This window comes from Lissotriton vulgaris, chromosome 8 (assembly GCF_964263255.1).
Source record: "Lissotriton vulgaris chromosome 8, aLisVul1.2, whole genome shotgun sequence".
Lineage (NCBI taxonomy): Eukaryota > Metazoa > Chordata > Amphibia > Caudata > Salamandridae > Lissotriton > Lissotriton vulgaris.
The window spans coordinates 653307317-653326128 of NC_141696.1; the positions used below are offsets into that span (position 1 = coordinate 653307317).

Consider the following 18812-nt stretch of genomic DNA (forward strand, 5'->3'; position numbering starts at 1 on the left):
AACACACAGCAGAACAGGTTTGTAATCGGCAGAGACACAACAGCTCATATTAATATGGCTATTACTGCCTTCGATATAGTTGGGACAAATCCCTCCCCACTCTGTATGATCCTTCTGGACGCAGAGAAGGTTTTCGACCGAGTGGGGTGGGATTATCTCTGGTCAGTAATTACAACCATGGGCTTTAGCGGTCATTTTGTATTGTGGATTCAATCCCTATATGACAATCCTATTGCGAGAATCAACTATGCGGGCTTGACATCAACCATCTTTTCCATACATAGGGGTACCCGCCAAGGGTGTCCCTTGTCGCCTTTATTATTCGCTCTTTCAATGGAGCCATTTCTTCACGCTCTGCAATCACAATCTTGTATAATACCCTTCAGCTTTGGCCCGCACTCACTGAAAATTACTGAGTATGCCGATGACATTGCTATTTATTCCACGGATATTGTGAAGGCTTTACGTGGAATAACTCTGGAGGCAAGTAGGTTCGGCGATGTTTCTGGTTATAAATTAAATTTAAATAAAACTCAAGTCATTGCTAACTACAAACCATCAAGTACAGTGTCGGGTTTATGTTATACGGCTACATATTTAGGCGTCAAACTATCAGCAAAAATTACCGAGATAATCACAATTAACTATGACACTTTGGTACAATCTACTATTTTGCAACTAAAAAAATGGCACAAACGTCCCTTAAATATCATTAGTCGAATGAATCTAATTAAAATGAAAATACTCCCCAAATTTCTTTATTTATTTCGGTCAATCCCCCTCTCCCTTACCAATCTTTTTTTCAGGAAACTCGATGGAATTTTTAGTAGCTTTATATGGGGATATCGCAAAGCCTGTCGCTCTATGCCACTACTTAAAAATTCCTTAGATGACGGGGGACTCGACTTGCCGTTTTTTTATATTATATTTTTGGGCAACTTTCATCGGTCGCTTACGTTGCTTACTCAACACTCATAATCAATCTTATTTTTATATTTTTATGTTAAATTCGGCGCTAATATGTTTCTTTTAAGAGTCAATGACCCCAACTACTTTAAAAGAGTCAAATTTAAGACTGCCAGGGATTCGGTTAAGATATGGCTGAATATATTGGCCTTTTGTAAAACTTCTTTTTTTCACTCTAGATTGGTTCTGTGGGGAAATCCCGGACTCCCTGGGATATTTAGTGATAACATGAGAAATACATGGCGCACCCATGGTATAAAGGTACTTGGGGATCTATTTGACACCCGTGGTTTTCTAAGTTTTGAGACACTCCAACATGTATATAAAATCACAGAAACCATGAGATTTAAATATATGCAAATGTATGATTTTTTTATTTGTAAGATGAGATTACGAGAAGTATCTGATTCTGATATTTGAAATTGTTTTTACTCATTAAAGAATGAATCCTTAATTAGTATAGCTTATAGTTGTCTCATTACCTACAAAACCAGTGACTGCTCTAAACTAGCTTTAAAATGGAGAGCCAAGTTGGGGCTTAATATTACCCCTTCCATGATTACCGCATCTCTCCATAGCATTAATTATTTAGTTCAGTCTTCAAGTTTAAGGCTACAGCAATTCAAAACTACCTGCATGCTTTACCATACACCGGATAGGATATCCAAATGGTCTAATAATACCTTGTATAGCGATCGAACTAAATGCCCGAAATGTGGTCTTGCTGCAGCAGATCTGGAACATATGTTGATGTCTTGTCCCGTCCTATCTGAGTTCTGGTCTGCTTTGGATACATTTCTGAAATTAAAACTGATTCGCCCCCCTCTCCTCACAGCATCCTCTGTATTACTTGATATTCATACTACACCTATTTCACAACAAGCCATAGTCACTATTGCATTATCGTGTGCCAAATTAGCTGGTGCACGGGCGTGGATTTCCCCTAAACCCCCACATATCATGGAATGGTGGACAATGATTAACGATATATACTCCATGGAATTGGCCTTGGCTAAAATAAGAGGAACTCGCTCTTTAATGAAATCTGAAAAAATTTGGGGTACATTTATTATTTGAATGTCTGGTATTTATCCTGATGAATGTATCTGCGGCGATATTTGTCTTTCATTATTGCTATGTTTTTGTATTTGTTTTTACTGCTTCATTCTGCCAGTTAGTTTGTTCTTCAGTTTTCTTATTTGTTATGGACTAAATACCATTTTGCATTTTGTTTTTTTCTTCTCTGTTTCCTCTGTACCGAATTGTGTAATAAAATATATATTTTTTTAAAACATTTAAAAATTTTGAAAGGTATTAATAAATGGCAAGTGTTCTTCAAAACACATAATTATACATCTAATGCAGATTCTTGTAGAAAGTTTATTATGCTATGTTTTATTTTGGAAATTGTACATGGACAAAATACAGTTCTATACTTCATTCGTGAGCATACATTCTTCGCTTTCTAAGTAGCAGTCTTTATTGTTGATTAGCTACTATTATGAATGGTTGTCATCCATTATATGTATCAGTTTACTGGGGAAAAAACAATGAATTCTCCTTTAATGAAAAGTAGTTTTTTCAGGATAGGTCCGTTGGTGAAGCTTTCGATGCATAAGTAGAGCAACACCACCAACTAAGACGCAGAGCAGAGCCAGAAATCCGACTGTGATTCCCAATCCAACAGCTGTGCTGACAACCTCTTGCGAGCTCACTGCAGCTATCGCTAGAGAGGTAAAGAAAGACAGCATTTTAGAAAGAGCATTTTTGATTAATAGCATGATTTTAAAACAAATTCGTTTTTAACAACCATCTACGCAAAACATGTGGCTAGTAGTTTTTACCGTATGTTTGCCATGTAGACAGAAGACGTGTATAATTTATCACACACTACACTATACACTCCACTTCAGTATGGTTTTTTTTGTAAGAAAATAAAGTAACCAATAAACTTGCTTTGATGTAAAAATGCTCTGAGAGTCTGCTACATTTCAGGAGACACAAAATATATGTAAAAATAAAAAAATGCAGACGAAGGACACACCCTTCTGGACATCGGAACTAGACAATCGTACCTCTCCAGTCCAGCAATTATGGCCAGCCTGCTACAACTTACATTTCTCTATCTTGAAAAACCTGCCGTGGTCCTTTAAAAGATTAATTATTGTTATAGAACTATTTTGGATTTTCCCAAACTGATTAAATATTTCACAAAAGTAGCAAAAACACTGAACTTGAAAATACTATGGACATTGACGAAGAGTCCAAAAGGCTTACTCCACTGGCTACCAGTCACACAAAGGACAAGTGCTGTCCAAATGTAAAATGGTCTACAGGTAATAAGCTGAATACTTAAAATTCAAATTCAGAAGCATGCCCAAATATCTTGCAAGCAAAGTTAAGTTTTCCTTCTTTAAATAAAAACGCTACTGAGAGCAAGGAAACACTCCTATAACTCTTTGCCATTTTAAAGCAACAATCTTCTTCTCCCTTCTATATAATAGATGATTGGAGTTGTCAAATTACTTCCCCAACAGTGTTCTAATGCCGAGGAAATTAACTGACGCTCCATCTAATATCACTGAAGAAACACTGACCTTCACCACCAGTTACATCCCGGTCAAAAGGTACAACTTTGCTCCTATTTCCGAACCAAACATTAAAAAATAGTATCGGAGAATAAACGTTTTCATAATTCCTATGATCCCATCTCCACATGCATAGCCAAACAGAAGGGAGATATCCTCTCACCACTATGGCTACACCCCAACTGCCTGGGCCCATTCAAACAGGTTTCAGATCCAGGAAGAGTGCAGAAACGAGTTTTCTCAAGATTGGAGATGACTCACTTCAACTCCTCAACAAAAGAAACTGTTACAATAAGAAGACGAAGCGTAGTGAGTAGAAGATTCACATTTATTTGTTCCTTTCACCATCACAGTTTCCAGTCAGCTGGAGTCAGCTGTGGAATGGGAAACAACACTAACAACACAACTTTTACAACGCACTACCTTTACAACGAAACGTTTACAACGCAACATCCATTACAACGCATGCCATTACAATGCAACCATTACAACGCATGTCACTACAACGCATACCACTACAACGCATGTCATTACAACGCATACCATTACAACGCATACCCACACTTACCCTACTGTTGCATCCTCCGGTGGTTAGAATAGTAATTTTTACCCCTACACTATCCAATACTTACCCTACTGTTGCACCCCCTGGAGTTAGAATAGTCATTTATACCCCTACACTATCCAACACTTACCCTACTGTTGCACCCCCCTGGAGTTAGAATAGTAATTGTTACCCCTACACTATCCAATACTTACCATACATGCAATGTAATGGTATGCGTTGTAAATGTAGTATGCGTTGTAGTGGAATGCGTTGTAAAGGTAGTTTCAAAGAATTAGTTGTAATGGCATGCGTTGTAATGGAATGTGTTGTAATGGATGCTGCGGTGTAAAAAATGTGTTGTAAAGGTATGCGTTGTAAAAGTATGCGTTGTAACGACATACATCCCTGTGGAACTTTCATAACACACAAGGTGGGCATATACCAAGAGGTGCAGAGGAAGGTGGTGGCTGGGCATACCAAGTGTATATTATAACACATTTCCTTACATAGGGAAGGTACAGGAAGGAAAGGAAGGGGAAATGTACAATTCAATAGATGAGCATAGAACAATGCAAGGCGGTAACAATGCAACAAAACTAGTGCAAAAGTCTCTTATCGACCCTGGCATGTAGAAGGTTGTTTGGGAGGAAAAATACATAACACTAGGGGCCCGATGTAGGTAAATCCCATTTACCGATTTTGAAATACCGAATTTTACCGATTCGGTATTTCAAAATCGGTAAATGGGATGTAGGTCCCAACATCTGGATTCTTTTCCGAATCCTTAAAATTCGGTATTTACCGATTCGGTAAATACCGAATCGGTATTTGCTATTGAATCCTATGGGCCTTTGAAGCCCATAGGATTCAATTCAAATACCGAATCGGTATTCAACGATTCGGTAAATACCGATTTTGTCAAGGGTGCAGGGGGTGTCACTTTGACACCCTCTAGCACCCCCAAAACGGGCATGTGTGCAATGTGGCACACAGACATGCCCTAAGGGCACGTCTGTCTGTCACATGGCACATGTGTACATGCACAGATGTGCATGTACACAGGAATCGGTATTTTACCATGGATTTGTATTCCATGGTAAAATACCGATTCTGTAAGCCATTTGCCAATGTAAAATTGGCTACCCACATAGCATAATCGGTAATTTTACCGAATCGGTAAATATTACCGAATCGGTAATAATTATACCGATTCGTTAAATATTACCGAATCGGTAAATTTACCGATTCGGTAATATTAACGATTCGGTAAAATTACCGAATATGTGCACCTACATCTCCCTAGCCCTTTACCGATCGGAAACGGCCGAAAATCGGTATTTTCGGCCGTTTCCGATCGGTAAAGGGCTACCTACATCTGGCCCTAGATGAGCAAAAGCAATACAAGGCACATCTGAACAACTTTTAGGTAGTGCAATAGTCTCTTATCCACCCTGGCATGGTTTTGGTTCTTTGGGATCTCCTGGGAGCAACACTTCCCATCTCACCCCCTTGATCAGGAACATTGTTATGCTTATGAGGGACTATCTTGTCCATGATCCAGGTTTGCTCATTTGCAAGGTGAACTACATTTCTGCCCGCTTTAGTTACCTTGATAGGTTCGGAAAATCTGGTAGCCTCTCTCGTACGTGGTTTAGGAAGGTCCACCCGAAGCCAATCCCATTCTTTGAACATGCATGATTTAACATGTTTGGTTACATCATACCAGTTTTTATACTTTGATTGGTGATCAATCACTCATTGATAATTCTCTTCTAGATCCACTACACATGTACCTTTTCTTCTCAGCCCTGGAGTAGAGAGTCTGGTTTTGGGGACTCTACCTTTCAAGGAGGTAAAAGGGGAAACCCCTGTAGCTATGTTGGGGGTTGACCGATAGGCCCAAAGGGTATCCTGTAAAGCATCTTTAGCTAGGATTCCCAATATCTCTGCTTACTTGACTAAACGGTTCATACGTTCCAGTAACCCATTGGCACGGGATCAAAATAGATCCGTTTTGTGATGAGTATTGTCCATTTCAGACAAGAAATCTGTCATGTTTTCCAATGTAAATTGTACTCAGTTATCTGCAACAAGGATGTCTGGGATGCCTTCGTCAAAAAACACATCTCTCAAAAAATTGATGAGTACAACCATGTTAATTTGGTGCACACACGTGAAAAACACCCAACTAGCGTGATAGTCCACCATAACCAAGATGTAGCATTCATTGAAAGTTTTGAGGTTGACGGGACCAATGATATCAAGGACTAGCTTTGACCACTGACAATCTGGGACTTCAACAGGGGCTTCCAGGCATGATTTATTTTGTCTGAGCGGCTACACTCCAGACAGTTCCTTACCTTGTGCTGTGCCATAGCATCCATTCCTGGCCACCAGTATTCCAGTCTGATTTTGTTTTTGGTGAGACTACGCCCTATGTGGCCAATATGGGCTGGGTCTACAATTCTTTGTCTCAGTTTAACAGGTGGAACTATTTTCTCGCCTTTACAAACAGGTCCCTCTTGAATGTTTAATTCCAGTCTCACATCCATATATATACTCAATGGTGACGGGACCTCACTTTTCCCATAAGGCCACCCATTAAGTGTATATTCTTTAAGGGCCTTCATTTCTTCATCCAACCTTAAGCAACTGTTCCATTCCTCTTTATTAAGACATGACAGTTTAAGTATGACCTCCTCAAATTTAACCAGGCTAGCACAATCATCAATCTCAGGTGGTGAGCGAGATAAAAAGTCGGCTACAACATTTTGGGTCCCCAGTACATATTTGACTGTAAAATTGTACCCCTCCAGTCCCAGGATCCATCTAGAAATCCTCTGTGTGGTTTTCACTGACCCTTTTGTGGCAAACGCATACATGAGGGGGTTATGGTCGGTCTTCACAGTGAAGAGTATACCCCATAAAAACACGCAGAAATGTTTAATGGCCGAGGCACAATCGAGTGACCCTTTCTCTACAACATAGTAATTTGCTTCCGCACCTTTAAGTGCACGAGAAGCAAAGGCAACCACCTGCTCCTTGCCATTGACAAATTGGGTGAGACTAGGCCCCAACCCTTTGTTAATGGCATTAGTGCAAAGAACATTGGGTTTTGTTGTATCGAATTCGGCTAACGACGAGGCAGATACAAGGCTCTCCTTTACTGTGATAAAAGCAGCCTGACAGTCCTTGTTTCACACAAAAGGGGTTCTAGCTTTAAGTAAGTTTCTCAATGGTTCCACAATACTGGCGTAATTGCGAACAAACTCAGCATGGCACTCGGATAAACCCAAGAATGATTTAAGGTCTTCAACACAAGTCGAGGCAGCACGATTATGGATAGCTTCAACCAAATCTACCTTGGGCTTGATTCCATCTTGAGAAATGGTGTGTCCTAGGTATTTAACAGATCCAACACCAATCCACAATGCTTCCTTCTTTCAGGTCAGACCTGCTGCCTCGAGTTTAACCAACACACTCCTCAATATGGTATTATGTTCTTCCGAATAGTTCCCATAAATGAGAATATCGTCCTGAAAACAAAGGGTACTTGGGAAGTCCTTGAGCACATGTTGCATAATCCTTTGGAAGGCAGCTGCTGCGGAAGACAACCCAAAGGGCATGCAAATGTACTGGAACACTCCAAGAGGGGTTACAAACGAAGTAAGGTGGTCGGAGTCAGGGTGAAGCTCAACCTGGTGGTATGCGGAAGAGAGGACAAGAACACTAAAACAGCTTGCACCTTTGATAAGGGTGAGGACCTCATGTATGCACAGCAAGGGATGCCTGTCCACCCAGATGTTCTCGTTTAAATCACGTAGGTCAACACACAATCTGATATCCTTGCTGGACCCTTTAGTGGTCATAACAATAAGGGCCTACCACTGAGAGCTATCCATGGGTACAATGACACCCAGTGACAAAAGCCTGTCTAGCTCGGCTTGAAGAAGTGTTTGCATCATGTGTGGTATTGGCCTGACTTTGTGAGCCACTGGATTAGCATTGGATTTGAGCTTGATGGAGTGTTGGTAGTTTTTAAGCAGCCGCAAATCCAGGCCCGGACTCGCCATAGCGGGCACCGGGCAATCCCCTGGTACGCCGCAAGGGTGGGGGCCAGTTTTGAGCCCCTGGGGGCCGATTTTGTTACAGGGCCGTTTTTGCAGCATAAATCGGCCCTGTATCAAAAATCGGCCAAAAACCGGCCCTAGCAAAGCGCTCGGCGGCACCTCCAACCCCCTCGAAAAAAAATGAGGGAAATCATTGCAAACCTCTGTACCCCACACTGACGGATCCACCAAAAGAACTTGGTCAGGACTGTTGGGATCTAACTTGATACACAGTTCTTATTGGTGTTTCCAACACAACAAATTAGATCCTTTTTTGTGTGATATAAGCTTTGCCTACTGTGTTCCTCCCTTTGAATCCTATGTTCATGGTAGCCATTTCTAGCAAGGGTATGGTGCCACCATTATAGCCCCCAGGATGATTATCAGGAAGCTGCATGTCTTGTTGCCATGAAGGAAACAGTTTAGTAAACATCTCAGCTTCCCCCAATGTATAGGGGGAGAAAGAGTCTGCAAAGACGGTCATCCATCTTTTATCCAAGGTGATCGTGCATGAGAGGAAATCAGTGGTTTTGTCAGAGTTTTGCAGTTGGAACACCAATTTAGTATCTTGGGGAGAATTGTGTTCGATGGACAACACAGATTTGGAACGTTGATCTCTACAGACCCTGGCCAAATGACCCCTTTTACCACATGTGACTGATCTGACTTGGCATGCTACATTTTTTCCTAGATGACTAGGACTGCCGCATCTGTAACTTTTAGTTTGGTGCCCAATGGAAGAGCATTTGTTATCCTACTTTTGCTCTCTTTACCCACATCTTGTTTATTAATCACATTGACATCAGCATGTTTGTCCTGATCCTCTTTCATTGCCACCATGAAATCGGCAGTATGTTCGATCCCAACTGCTATCTCTTTTGCCTGTTTGAGATCTGAGTTGGCCACTAAGTCTCTCTTGAGGATGACTTTGCTGCCATACAGAGGAATTCCAGCTGGGGACGGGGGAGTTTCTCCATTGCCAACAGTTCAGACATGCTGTCCTTCGCCACATTGATCTAGGGGATCAATTGCCAGAGTACGCCCCACTGGAGGATCGGCTGTTGTTAGACCCAATGGTAGACAGGGCAATTTCCTTCATGTATAAGAAGCTTATTAATAATCTCCCTGACCCCCTGAGGCTTCTACGAGAGAAATGGGACTCTGAGGTTGGGCTGTTAGAGGAGGATGATTAGAATAAAGCTTTGCAGAGCCCCCAGGAAGTGGTGATACGCGCCCAGTTTAGACTTGTCCAACTAAACATCCTGCATCACTCCTACACCCCACGCACGACACAATACCGTATTGGGTACATTGACTCACAGTTTTGTCTGCGAGGCTGTGGTGAAGTGGGCACCTTCTTCCATATTTTGTGGGATTGTGCTCGGATCTGGGCATATTGGTCCAGCCTGGTGGATATCATGACTGAGGTGGTTGGTGCGGAGGTTCCTCTGGAGGCCCGTTGGCATATCCTGGTGGTCACAAGTGATATTACATGGCCCAAATGGGATAAGGTCTGGTTAGCATTGGCGAGCATGGTGTCCAAAAGAAACATAGCTAGACTGTGGGGTAGCGATGTAGTACCCACAGTGGAAGAGTGGGAGAATGACCTCGATTGGTGCCAGAGGGCGGAGAAGGTTATTTATAAGAGCAGAGGATGTCCAAAGAAGTGGGAAAAGATCTGGGGGGCGTGGAGACTGTATAGGGGGTAGGTGTTGGATACTCAAACTACTTCTGTTCCTGAATGATATTATATGCTTTTTTGTGATTCACTATGCAGGGCGTGGCATTTTTGTTGTAATTTCTGTATACATCTGTCGCATATATATCCGCCCGCAATCAAATGCTGGATGGAATGTTATTGTCACAGAGCCTGATTTCTTAATAAAAAGATTTTTTTTTAAAAGTCTCTCTTGAATTTTTGGGTTGTTGGTGCCTCTGACCAACTGATCTCTAATGAGGGAATCCAGTAATGCTTTGAATTTGCAGGTATTGGTCACACCTTTTGCCTCTACAAAGGATTAGACTTTCTCGCTCCTGCACCGAATTCTAGAAAAGAACGTATGTCTTTCTAATACCACAATAATTGTTTTTCCAAAATATTTAAGTAGCTTGCTAACTGCGACTATGGTACATATTCTCCTCGTCATCACTATCATCATCCTCTCCTGGTGATGTCGAAATATTATCATATGTTTTGCGGCCTTCAATCTCTAAGTTATGAAGTAGAGTATGTAGTTTGCGTAAGGATGAAATCTTCTCCCCTCCAATGGCAATTAGATATGATTCCATTAGTCCAAACCATTGTTCCCACGGTAAAAGGGGTTCACCAACTTCATTGAAGAAAGGGGGTGATTGAGACATATTTGTTGTTATTACCTCTGGTTTTACAGGACAACAAGTCTGATGTAGGGGGATTTGAGAAGAGTCACCAAAAAGGTCCAAGTAAAAGTTTAATGCAGAAGGCCAGATAAATACCTGCTATGCACAAAGCGAGTACTTGGCCAGGGGGGGAAACAAAGAGGAGATAGGTGAGTACAGAAAAAAACAGGCCAAATGAGCAAAGGTAGATCACTGCCGAGTCTGGCTCCCAGACAGTGATATATATAGTGCAAGCACCAGCTGTGCCCGCCAGCGTGAAGTAGGCAGCAGAACTGTAAAGAAAAACTGTACCAAAAAGATGGAGATATGACACCACAGAGTTCGGCTCTCCCTCAGTGAAAGGATACCAGTGGAGCTGTGCTGGTCAGCATGAGGCAGGCGGTATGGAGGCTGTGTATTAACTGAACGGGGGCTAGATGACGAAGGAGAGAAAAAGATCTATGTATGCACATTAAGCAAAAAAACGGGTGACAAGGCCCTAAAAATGAACTGCAAGCATCAGCTGTTCCTGTCAGCGTGGTGTGGGCAGTGACTCGGTGATAGAACATGAATAATATGAAGGGAAATTGATGGGGAAGCCCTCTGCAGTGAAGAAGAGCATGATAGGACAGCGCACGCCCCCTCACCAAAAAACGCCTCCTGAGGCCGTCTCTGCGCTACCCTGCCTCAGGAAGGAGACGCCACAGGAGCCGGAAATCAGCGGAGGGAGGAAGGACGGTGCGTCAAAGGTAGCCGACAGTGAACACTGTGGTGAAAGTTCCTAGGCAGAGAATCACTCCCACGCAACGGCTGAGACAGCGAAGGCAATGTAGGTACTTCCTATGGGGCACCAGTCGTGAACTCTGTGGCGAATGCTATTAGGTGGAGACTTGCTCTCACGCCACGCCACAACTTAGACAGCGAAGGCCAATGACCATCTCAACGGAGACTCGCTCCCACGCCTAACAACTCTGAAGAAAGGTATGCCTCGGCAGACAGTCACACCAGGTGGAGACTCGCTGCCACGCCACAACAGGGGCACACCGTTGGCATACCGGGAGGATTGGTCCCACTACAGAATGCAGACCGAGATGTGAGAGAGAGACATAATGGAGCTACACCCGCCAATTTTCTTTTCTAATTTGATTCTGTGGCAAATATGTTTGGGCATAGAGTTCTAAACATGTTGATGACATGGGTTGGGGAAAACCATATAATCTCAGCTCTTCAGTGTGGTTTTAGATCCGGATTGGGGACTATTGATCAATGTTTAAATCTTTATATGATCATTAATAAATACTCAGTGGCCAAGCAAGGCATACCGTTTTTTGGACATTAGCTCAGCCTTTGATAAGGGTGAATAGAGATAAACTGTGGAGAATCATGATCTCTTTGAGAGCTGACCCTTAAATTATTTTTGTTTTAACTGACCTCCATACGAACGTGTCTGCCTCAATTAAGTACGGTTTCGCTGGAGAATGTTCAGAGTCTTTCAAAGTACATCGAGGAGTATAACAAGGGTGTACCTTTGCACCCTTTTTATTTACCTTGTATATAAACCATCTAGAAAGCCCCAGTCATGGGAGGACAGGACATGCCCAATGTGAGATACCACCTGATTCCATCAGTACTCTATGCTGATAATCCTGCCCTTCTCGCCAGTGTGGTGTTAGGCCTGATTATCAGAATCATTTGCTGCATTCATGGATACTTTGGGCCTGAATCACAAAGGGCACTTGTGGTGAAGGCCCTGAAGACAAGGGTGGGGGGTGACTGCAATTGTGGCTGGACCCCGCACTTGTGGCTGGACCTCTGCATTGCTGTTTCTTGTTGCAGAGGTCCTGCCATGAGTGCGGGCCCCCCGCTACGACTTTGGGGCCTCCGCCATAAGTGTTGAGGCCCTTTGTGAATTGGGCCCTTTGTTTCTTAGTACCAATTTTTTTTAATTCCATGTAATGCTGAGAGGCCATAGAACAACTAAATCCGGAGTGTTCAAAGTAAAGGAGAGTATAATTAGCAGAGTTAACTCCTTCCCTTACCTAGGGATGGTGTTCTACTCCTTGAACACCAGGGTGTCACTAATAACATTAAGACACTGTTTTTCCTTGTCCTTCTCCTCTGTTTAGGTCTGAGCTAGCGTAGGCTGCAAACATGCGCAGTCTCACTGACGAGATTTAATGAGATAGTGAGACCATCACTAGCAAGGTCAAGCCCTGCCCATCTTCTCCATTGGCAAGCCTCCTAAACGGTGGCCAGCCATTGGAGAAGAGGTCCTAGTGACGTTCTTCCTTCTCTTTAAGCCCCGTCCTTTACAGATTGGGTTCCTCGACTTACTGCTGAAGTAAAAGGTTTCTTATCTTCTTTATGGGTCCAGATGGCCCCATAAAGAAGATAAGGAACCTTTTAAGACAGCAGGAAGTCCGGGCGCCCAGTCTGAAAGAGGCGGGGCTCAAAGACAGAAGGCTGTTTTATAATTGCGGAAGAAAATAAATTATCTTTGAAAACATACTAGTTGTCGATCCAGTGTGGATATTTAAGCTAAGGGAAAACAAACATTGGCATTGAAACACTCCTAGCTTGGTAAGGTGGTGTTAGCTTTTTAGTGTGGCACCTCTTACAATGAAATCATTTGCACTAAACTAGTGTGCCCGCCACATAGTGGAAGTAATCAAATGTGTCCTATTCGTAGTAGGAGTAACCTCGAGGCATTCAACGTATTGCCCGGGCAACAGCCGAAGCGACGCGGTATAGTTCGCCGCATGGTAGTCTACACTCTCTACCGGATAGGCCGGCAGATTCTGACCAATTGCGTAGGGCGTTGCGGAAACTGGCATCACTTTATGCAAATTTAGTTTGGGAATTTTTTTTTTTTTAGGCGGGAGTTCTGGGTTTTGCAATAGCAGCTTTGGCGCCATGCGCTGGAATCGGCCCCTCCATTCATGTCCGCTTCCTAGAGAGTCATTTTCCTGCTGTGGCGCAGAACAGAGGCCGCTCCCGCAATCCACTGTCATACGCCCTCTGCATACTCCAAAACCCATAGGGAAGCGGCCTCCTCGACCCCCCTGACTCACAGCTTCTCACAGATGACCCCATTTCTAATCGGGGAGTACTCCCTTTGCCCAAAAAAGGGTAACGGAGCGACGGAGGCTAGTTTGCTTAAGTACAGGCCCATAGAGGCTATGTTGAAGAGCTACAAGGCCAAATGCATCTCTATAGACTCTTATATTGCTAATATTTGGGCGTATACAAACATATTGCCATTGCAAACAAACGGAACATCAGTGCTGGAGGAGACCATTATCTATTAGCCCATGAAGATCTTCCCTTTATTGTTTTAGCTTTACAAACGCAAGCCACAATGTAAAATATTTCATTTTCAACCATGCTATTAAATTAATACAAAGTTAGCATAAAATACACACTAAAATTAAATACAAGTTTCATCTCTGCCTCGTGTAAATATGCAATTCATAACAGTTGGCCAACAACGGTAACCAGCATGTTAAACCAACACGAAACTAGCATAAAGGATAATTTAAAAAACAAACATTGGTAATGCATCTGTTTTGCCTATGTAGTGAATACAGAGCTTTTTTCATCAATCCTCGCTTGGGAGAAAGGAATAGGTACCTGAGGGATAACACAAGAGGGGAAAGAATTTGGACCCCAGAGCTGTTGCCTTGAGACCTGGGGATACCGGTTCGAGCCTTGGCGGCACCGCACAACCTCCTGTGATTCTATGCAAATCACTAAATCTCTCTGGGTGATAAATTGTTATATAAATAGGGTGCAACAGTAAAAGGTAAACCTTTATGAAAATATGGTTCTGCCAAAGCAGATGTTAAAAGTGCTTTGGTGGTGGGAAACTGATAAGCGAGGCAGATAAGGTACAAGCATGGGAAAATGCAGGAAAATATGCTACAACCAAAAGAAATGGAGGAAAGGTAAGTGGCACGCACGAAAACCAATAAACAGCCAGGAAAGTTAGATGGCTGGATGTAAGTACCTTTTACGTTTATATTAAAAACAATAGATTTCTCAAGCACGCGCAAGTGCTGTGCAGGCGAAACCTAATGGAAGCGTTTTACTTTCTTGGTGTGGCTACAGACGAGGCCAAGAATTTACAGTATTGCTTTAAACGCCTTCTGTTAAAAAAATGCAATTAAGTGACAGACTGGGTAAATTGGTATGGAAATCTCTTACTATAAAAGACTGTTGTGCAAAGAAGCTAACATGGTAATCGCCTGTCAGACATTAAAAACGCATTATGAATATTGCCCTCACAATAATGGGTGTACTTTGCTTTCAGGAGCTATTCCTATTACTACTCGCTCATTTCACCTGTACTGCTGACAGAAGGTGAGATGCGCAAATGTGCAAATATAAAGTGCTTCTATCAAGCATTATAATTAACGTCCCTTCGAGGCTACTCAGTTGCTCTCTCTAACTTATCTTGTCTCCTCTGCTATTGTAGGAGTGCGAATGTGCAAATAGGCTAACAAAGTGCATTTTATCTAAAAAATATTTTAAGTTATTGTCCCTTCTCAGTTAGATCGGTGAGATCTTCGATGCCAGGTCAGTTTATTCGATTCCCTTTTCTGCAGCTAGAGTAAACCCTAAAAGTGCAATATGTGACTTCCGTGACCAAGATTACAAAGACACTTGGGGCCTCATTTATGAGGCCGTGCGTCACTTTTACGCCACCGGTGCGTCACTTTTTGTGACGCATCGGCGGCGTAAAACATGCCTCCTGTTGCGCACTATTTACAAAATGACGCATCTAAGCAGATGCGTCACTTTGTAAAACCCTGCGCTACATTATATCTGCGTCAGGTATAATGTATGCAAAGGGGGCGTTCCCCCGCAAAAAGCCTCGTAGTAGTGACACAGTGAAATCTATGAGATTTCACTGCGTCACTTTTAGGACGCTGTTGCGTCAAAATCTTGCGCCTGCCTCACAGCAGGCGTAAGACTGACGCAGGCCCTTTCACATGGGGAAAGCCCCATGTGAAAGGACGCATTGCTGGAGTTGCGTCACTTTTGTGACACGCTCCAGCAATGCGTCACTTTTGCGCTTACAGATACGTCAGAAATATTGACGTATCTGTAATTCCTTGCGCAATGATGCGTCATATTGTAAATATGACGCATCATTGGGGTCACAAGGAGGTCGCAATGAAAAGTGACGCATCGCTGTTTTCTCGCAGCGATGCGTCACTTTTCATATATGAGGCCCATGATTATATAAAAGGCGCTCATCACGAGAGGCATACATGTAAGAGGACATCAAGATAAACAATGTATCAGAATCAATTTGGAGGCAGCAAATAGTGCCGCTTTACAATGTCTTATGTTATATCTAATAAAAACGAGCTTGTAAATATAACCTCCTTGCTTGCAAAGACGTAGTGCAGAGTAGCATAAAGTGCAATATAGTTTTATCACCTCCTTGCTTGCAATTACAGGTGGATGAAATATAAGTTTTCATGGGCCAATTTGCGATAAAGGTCCTACACCTAAACCTTATGTACAATGGCCCTTTCAGTTTTGTAAATAGTCAGTCCATATACTGCTCAAAGTGGGCCGAGAGTATAACATCCAGGAATCGTGTCATGAGTTTGTCTGCCTGCTTTGCTTCATTTAGGTTCAATATTTGCCCTTGATAATTTGCGGGGGTTATTACCTTTGGCTTAGTCAGGAATTCCTCACAGCTAAGAGCTGATGGATACTTGCAACATGGCTAAACCAGTACAGAAATTATTTGAATGCTAGCGTGTAGTCAATGGTCTTCAGATCCAGGCCCGTAATGAATGCGGCCTTTTGGGTCCTGGGTCCTAGATGAAGTAGACTACATAAACATCTATTATCAGCCTTTCCTAATAGCCTTGCAGTTTTGAATCTCCAAAATTCAGTCCAATATGAGCTTGCAGGTGAAGCTTTCATTTGGTAGACTTGCATGGCAGGAGTAATTAATCATTGGCTGCACATAGTGGAACATCTAACGAAGGCATTGGCATACTGGCTCAAGGTGGCTTCACTTTTGCTTAGCCCATCTCAAAGCCTCATTGAACCTGATTCCCATATCGTCATAATGGTTGGCCCTGGATAAGCCCTGAGTGTTAGACCTGTTAGCCTTAGGTTGGTTTTCCCCAAAACATTTTGCCTTCTCTCCACCTATATTGCAGAGCTAATTTGTGTTGGCCTTGACACTCTGCACAATTTAACACTGTTAGCGAGTGCTAAAGTGCTTGTTTGTTTGATAGTATCATAAAAGCATACATAATAAAGTTTAATACAATAAAATTTATAAGTCAAGTCAAGTCAAATAATTTATATAGCGCGCTACATACCCAGAGGGTCTCAAGGCGCTTGAGGAAGGGTGGGGAATTACTTGTCGAATATCCAAGTTTTAAGTTGCTTTCTGAATGCTAGGTGGTTTTGAGTGAGGCGAAGGTGAGTGGGAAGTGAGTTCCAGGTTTTGGCTGCCAGGTAGGAGAAGGATCTTCCTCCCATGGTGGTTTTGTTGATGCAAGGTACAGCAGCAAGGGCTTGGTTGGAGGAGCATAGCTGGCGGGAGGGGGTGTAGAAGGAAAGTCGTGTGTTGAGGCATTCGGGTCCGAGTTCGTAGAGAGCTTTGTGTGCGTGAGTTAGGAGGCGGAATGTTATCCTCCTATTGACGGGGAGCCAGTGGAGGTTTTTCAGGTGACTAGAAATGTGGTCTTTACGCTGGATGTCTAGTATGAGTCTGGCTGATGCGTTTTGGATGCGTTGGAGTTTTTTCTGAAGTTTTGCGGTGGTACCGGCGTATAGGGTGTTGCCGTAGTCCAGGCGGCTTGTGACCAGTGCGTGGGTGACCGTTTTTCTAGTTTCGGTGGGGATCCAGCGAAATGTTTTTTTGAGCATGCGAAGAATGTTGAAGCAAGATGATGAAACGGCGTTGACTTGTCTGTTCATCGAGAGAGTGGAGTCCAGGATGACACCCAAGTTACGTGCGTGGTCCGTCGGGATGGGTGCTTTTCCAAGGGCCTCTGGTCACCAAGAGTCATCCCAGGCGGAGGGGGAGGTACCTAAGATAAGGACTTCTGTTTTGTCAGAGTTCAGTTTCAGACGGCTGTGCTTCATCCATTCGGCTACTTCTTTCATCCCTTCATGTAGGTTGGTTTTGGTGGTGTTTGGGTCTTTGGTGAGTGAGAGGATCAGTTGAGTGTCATCAGCGTAGGAGATGATGTTGAGGTTGTGTTGGCGTGCGATGGTTGCGAGGGGGCTCATGTATACGTTGAAGAGGGTGGGGCTGAGTGAGGATCCTTGTGGCACGCCGCAGATGACTTCAGTGGCCTCTGACTTGAATGGTGGAAGGCGGGGTCTCTGAGTTCTTCCGGTAAGGAACGAGGTGATCCATTCCAGTGCTTTTCCTTGTATTCCTATGTTTCTGAGGCGTTGTAGGGGGGTGTTATGACAGACTGTGTCGAAGGCTGCGTAGAGGTCAAGGAGGATGAGGGCGACTGTGTCTCCATTGTCCAGTAGAGTTCGAATGTCGTCTGTTGCTGCGATGAGTGGGGTTTCAGTGCTGTGTTTGGCTCGGAAGCCGGACTGTGAGGAGTCGAGGGATTTGTTGGTTTCGAGGAAGGCGGCGAGCTGGTTGTTGACAGCTTTCTCGATGACTTTGGCATGGAAGGAGCGAGATTCAGCAGTATTTTTTGAGTTCGGTGGGGTCACCTGTGGGTTTTTTCAGAAGGGCGCTGAGTTCGGCGTGTTTCCAGCTTTCCGGGAAGGTGGCGGATTTGAAGGAGCAGTTGATGACGTCTCGGAGATAGGGTGCTATGATGGAGTCTGCTTTGTTGAAGATGTGGTGAGGACATGGGTCTGTGGGGGATCCTGAGTGGATGGAGTTCATCAAGCGAATGGTGTCCTCAGTGGAGATTGAGTTCCAGTCATTAAGGATGTTCAAGAGGGTGAAGGTACGGCAGAAGGTTGGGAGGGTTGGTCTCCGGGTTGGTTGTCGAGCTGTTGTGGATGTCTGCGATTTTGTTGTGGAAGAACGAAGCTAGGGAGTCGCAAAGGGTTTGAGAGGGAGTGATGTCGTTGGAATTAGCTGAGGGGTTGGTAAACTCTTTGACGATGTTGAATAATTCCTTGCTGTTGTGGGCGTTGTTGTCTAGTCGTTCTTTAAGTGCAGCTTTCTTGGCAGTCCGGATCAGTTGGTGGTGTGTGCGGGTGGCGTTTTTGAAGGCGTCCTTGGTGCTG

The 18812-nt window shown here is 43.4% G+C and overlaps 1 protein-coding gene across 1 annotated transcript in view; it reads right to left on the reverse strand.

Moving 5' to 3' along the window:
- Positions 1–2326: 2326 nt before the first annotated feature.
- LOC147697847 (zona pellucida-like domain-containing protein 1) overlaps positions 2327–18812 on the reverse strand; it is a 496253-nt gene continuing 479767 nt past the window's right edge. The window contains exon 11 of the mRNA XM_086934524.1: positions 2327–2692. Within this exon, the coding sequence (XP_086790650.1) occupies positions 2529–2692 (164 nt within the window). The 3' untranslated portion in view covers positions 2327–2528. The remainder of the gene's footprint in view (positions 2693–18812) is intronic.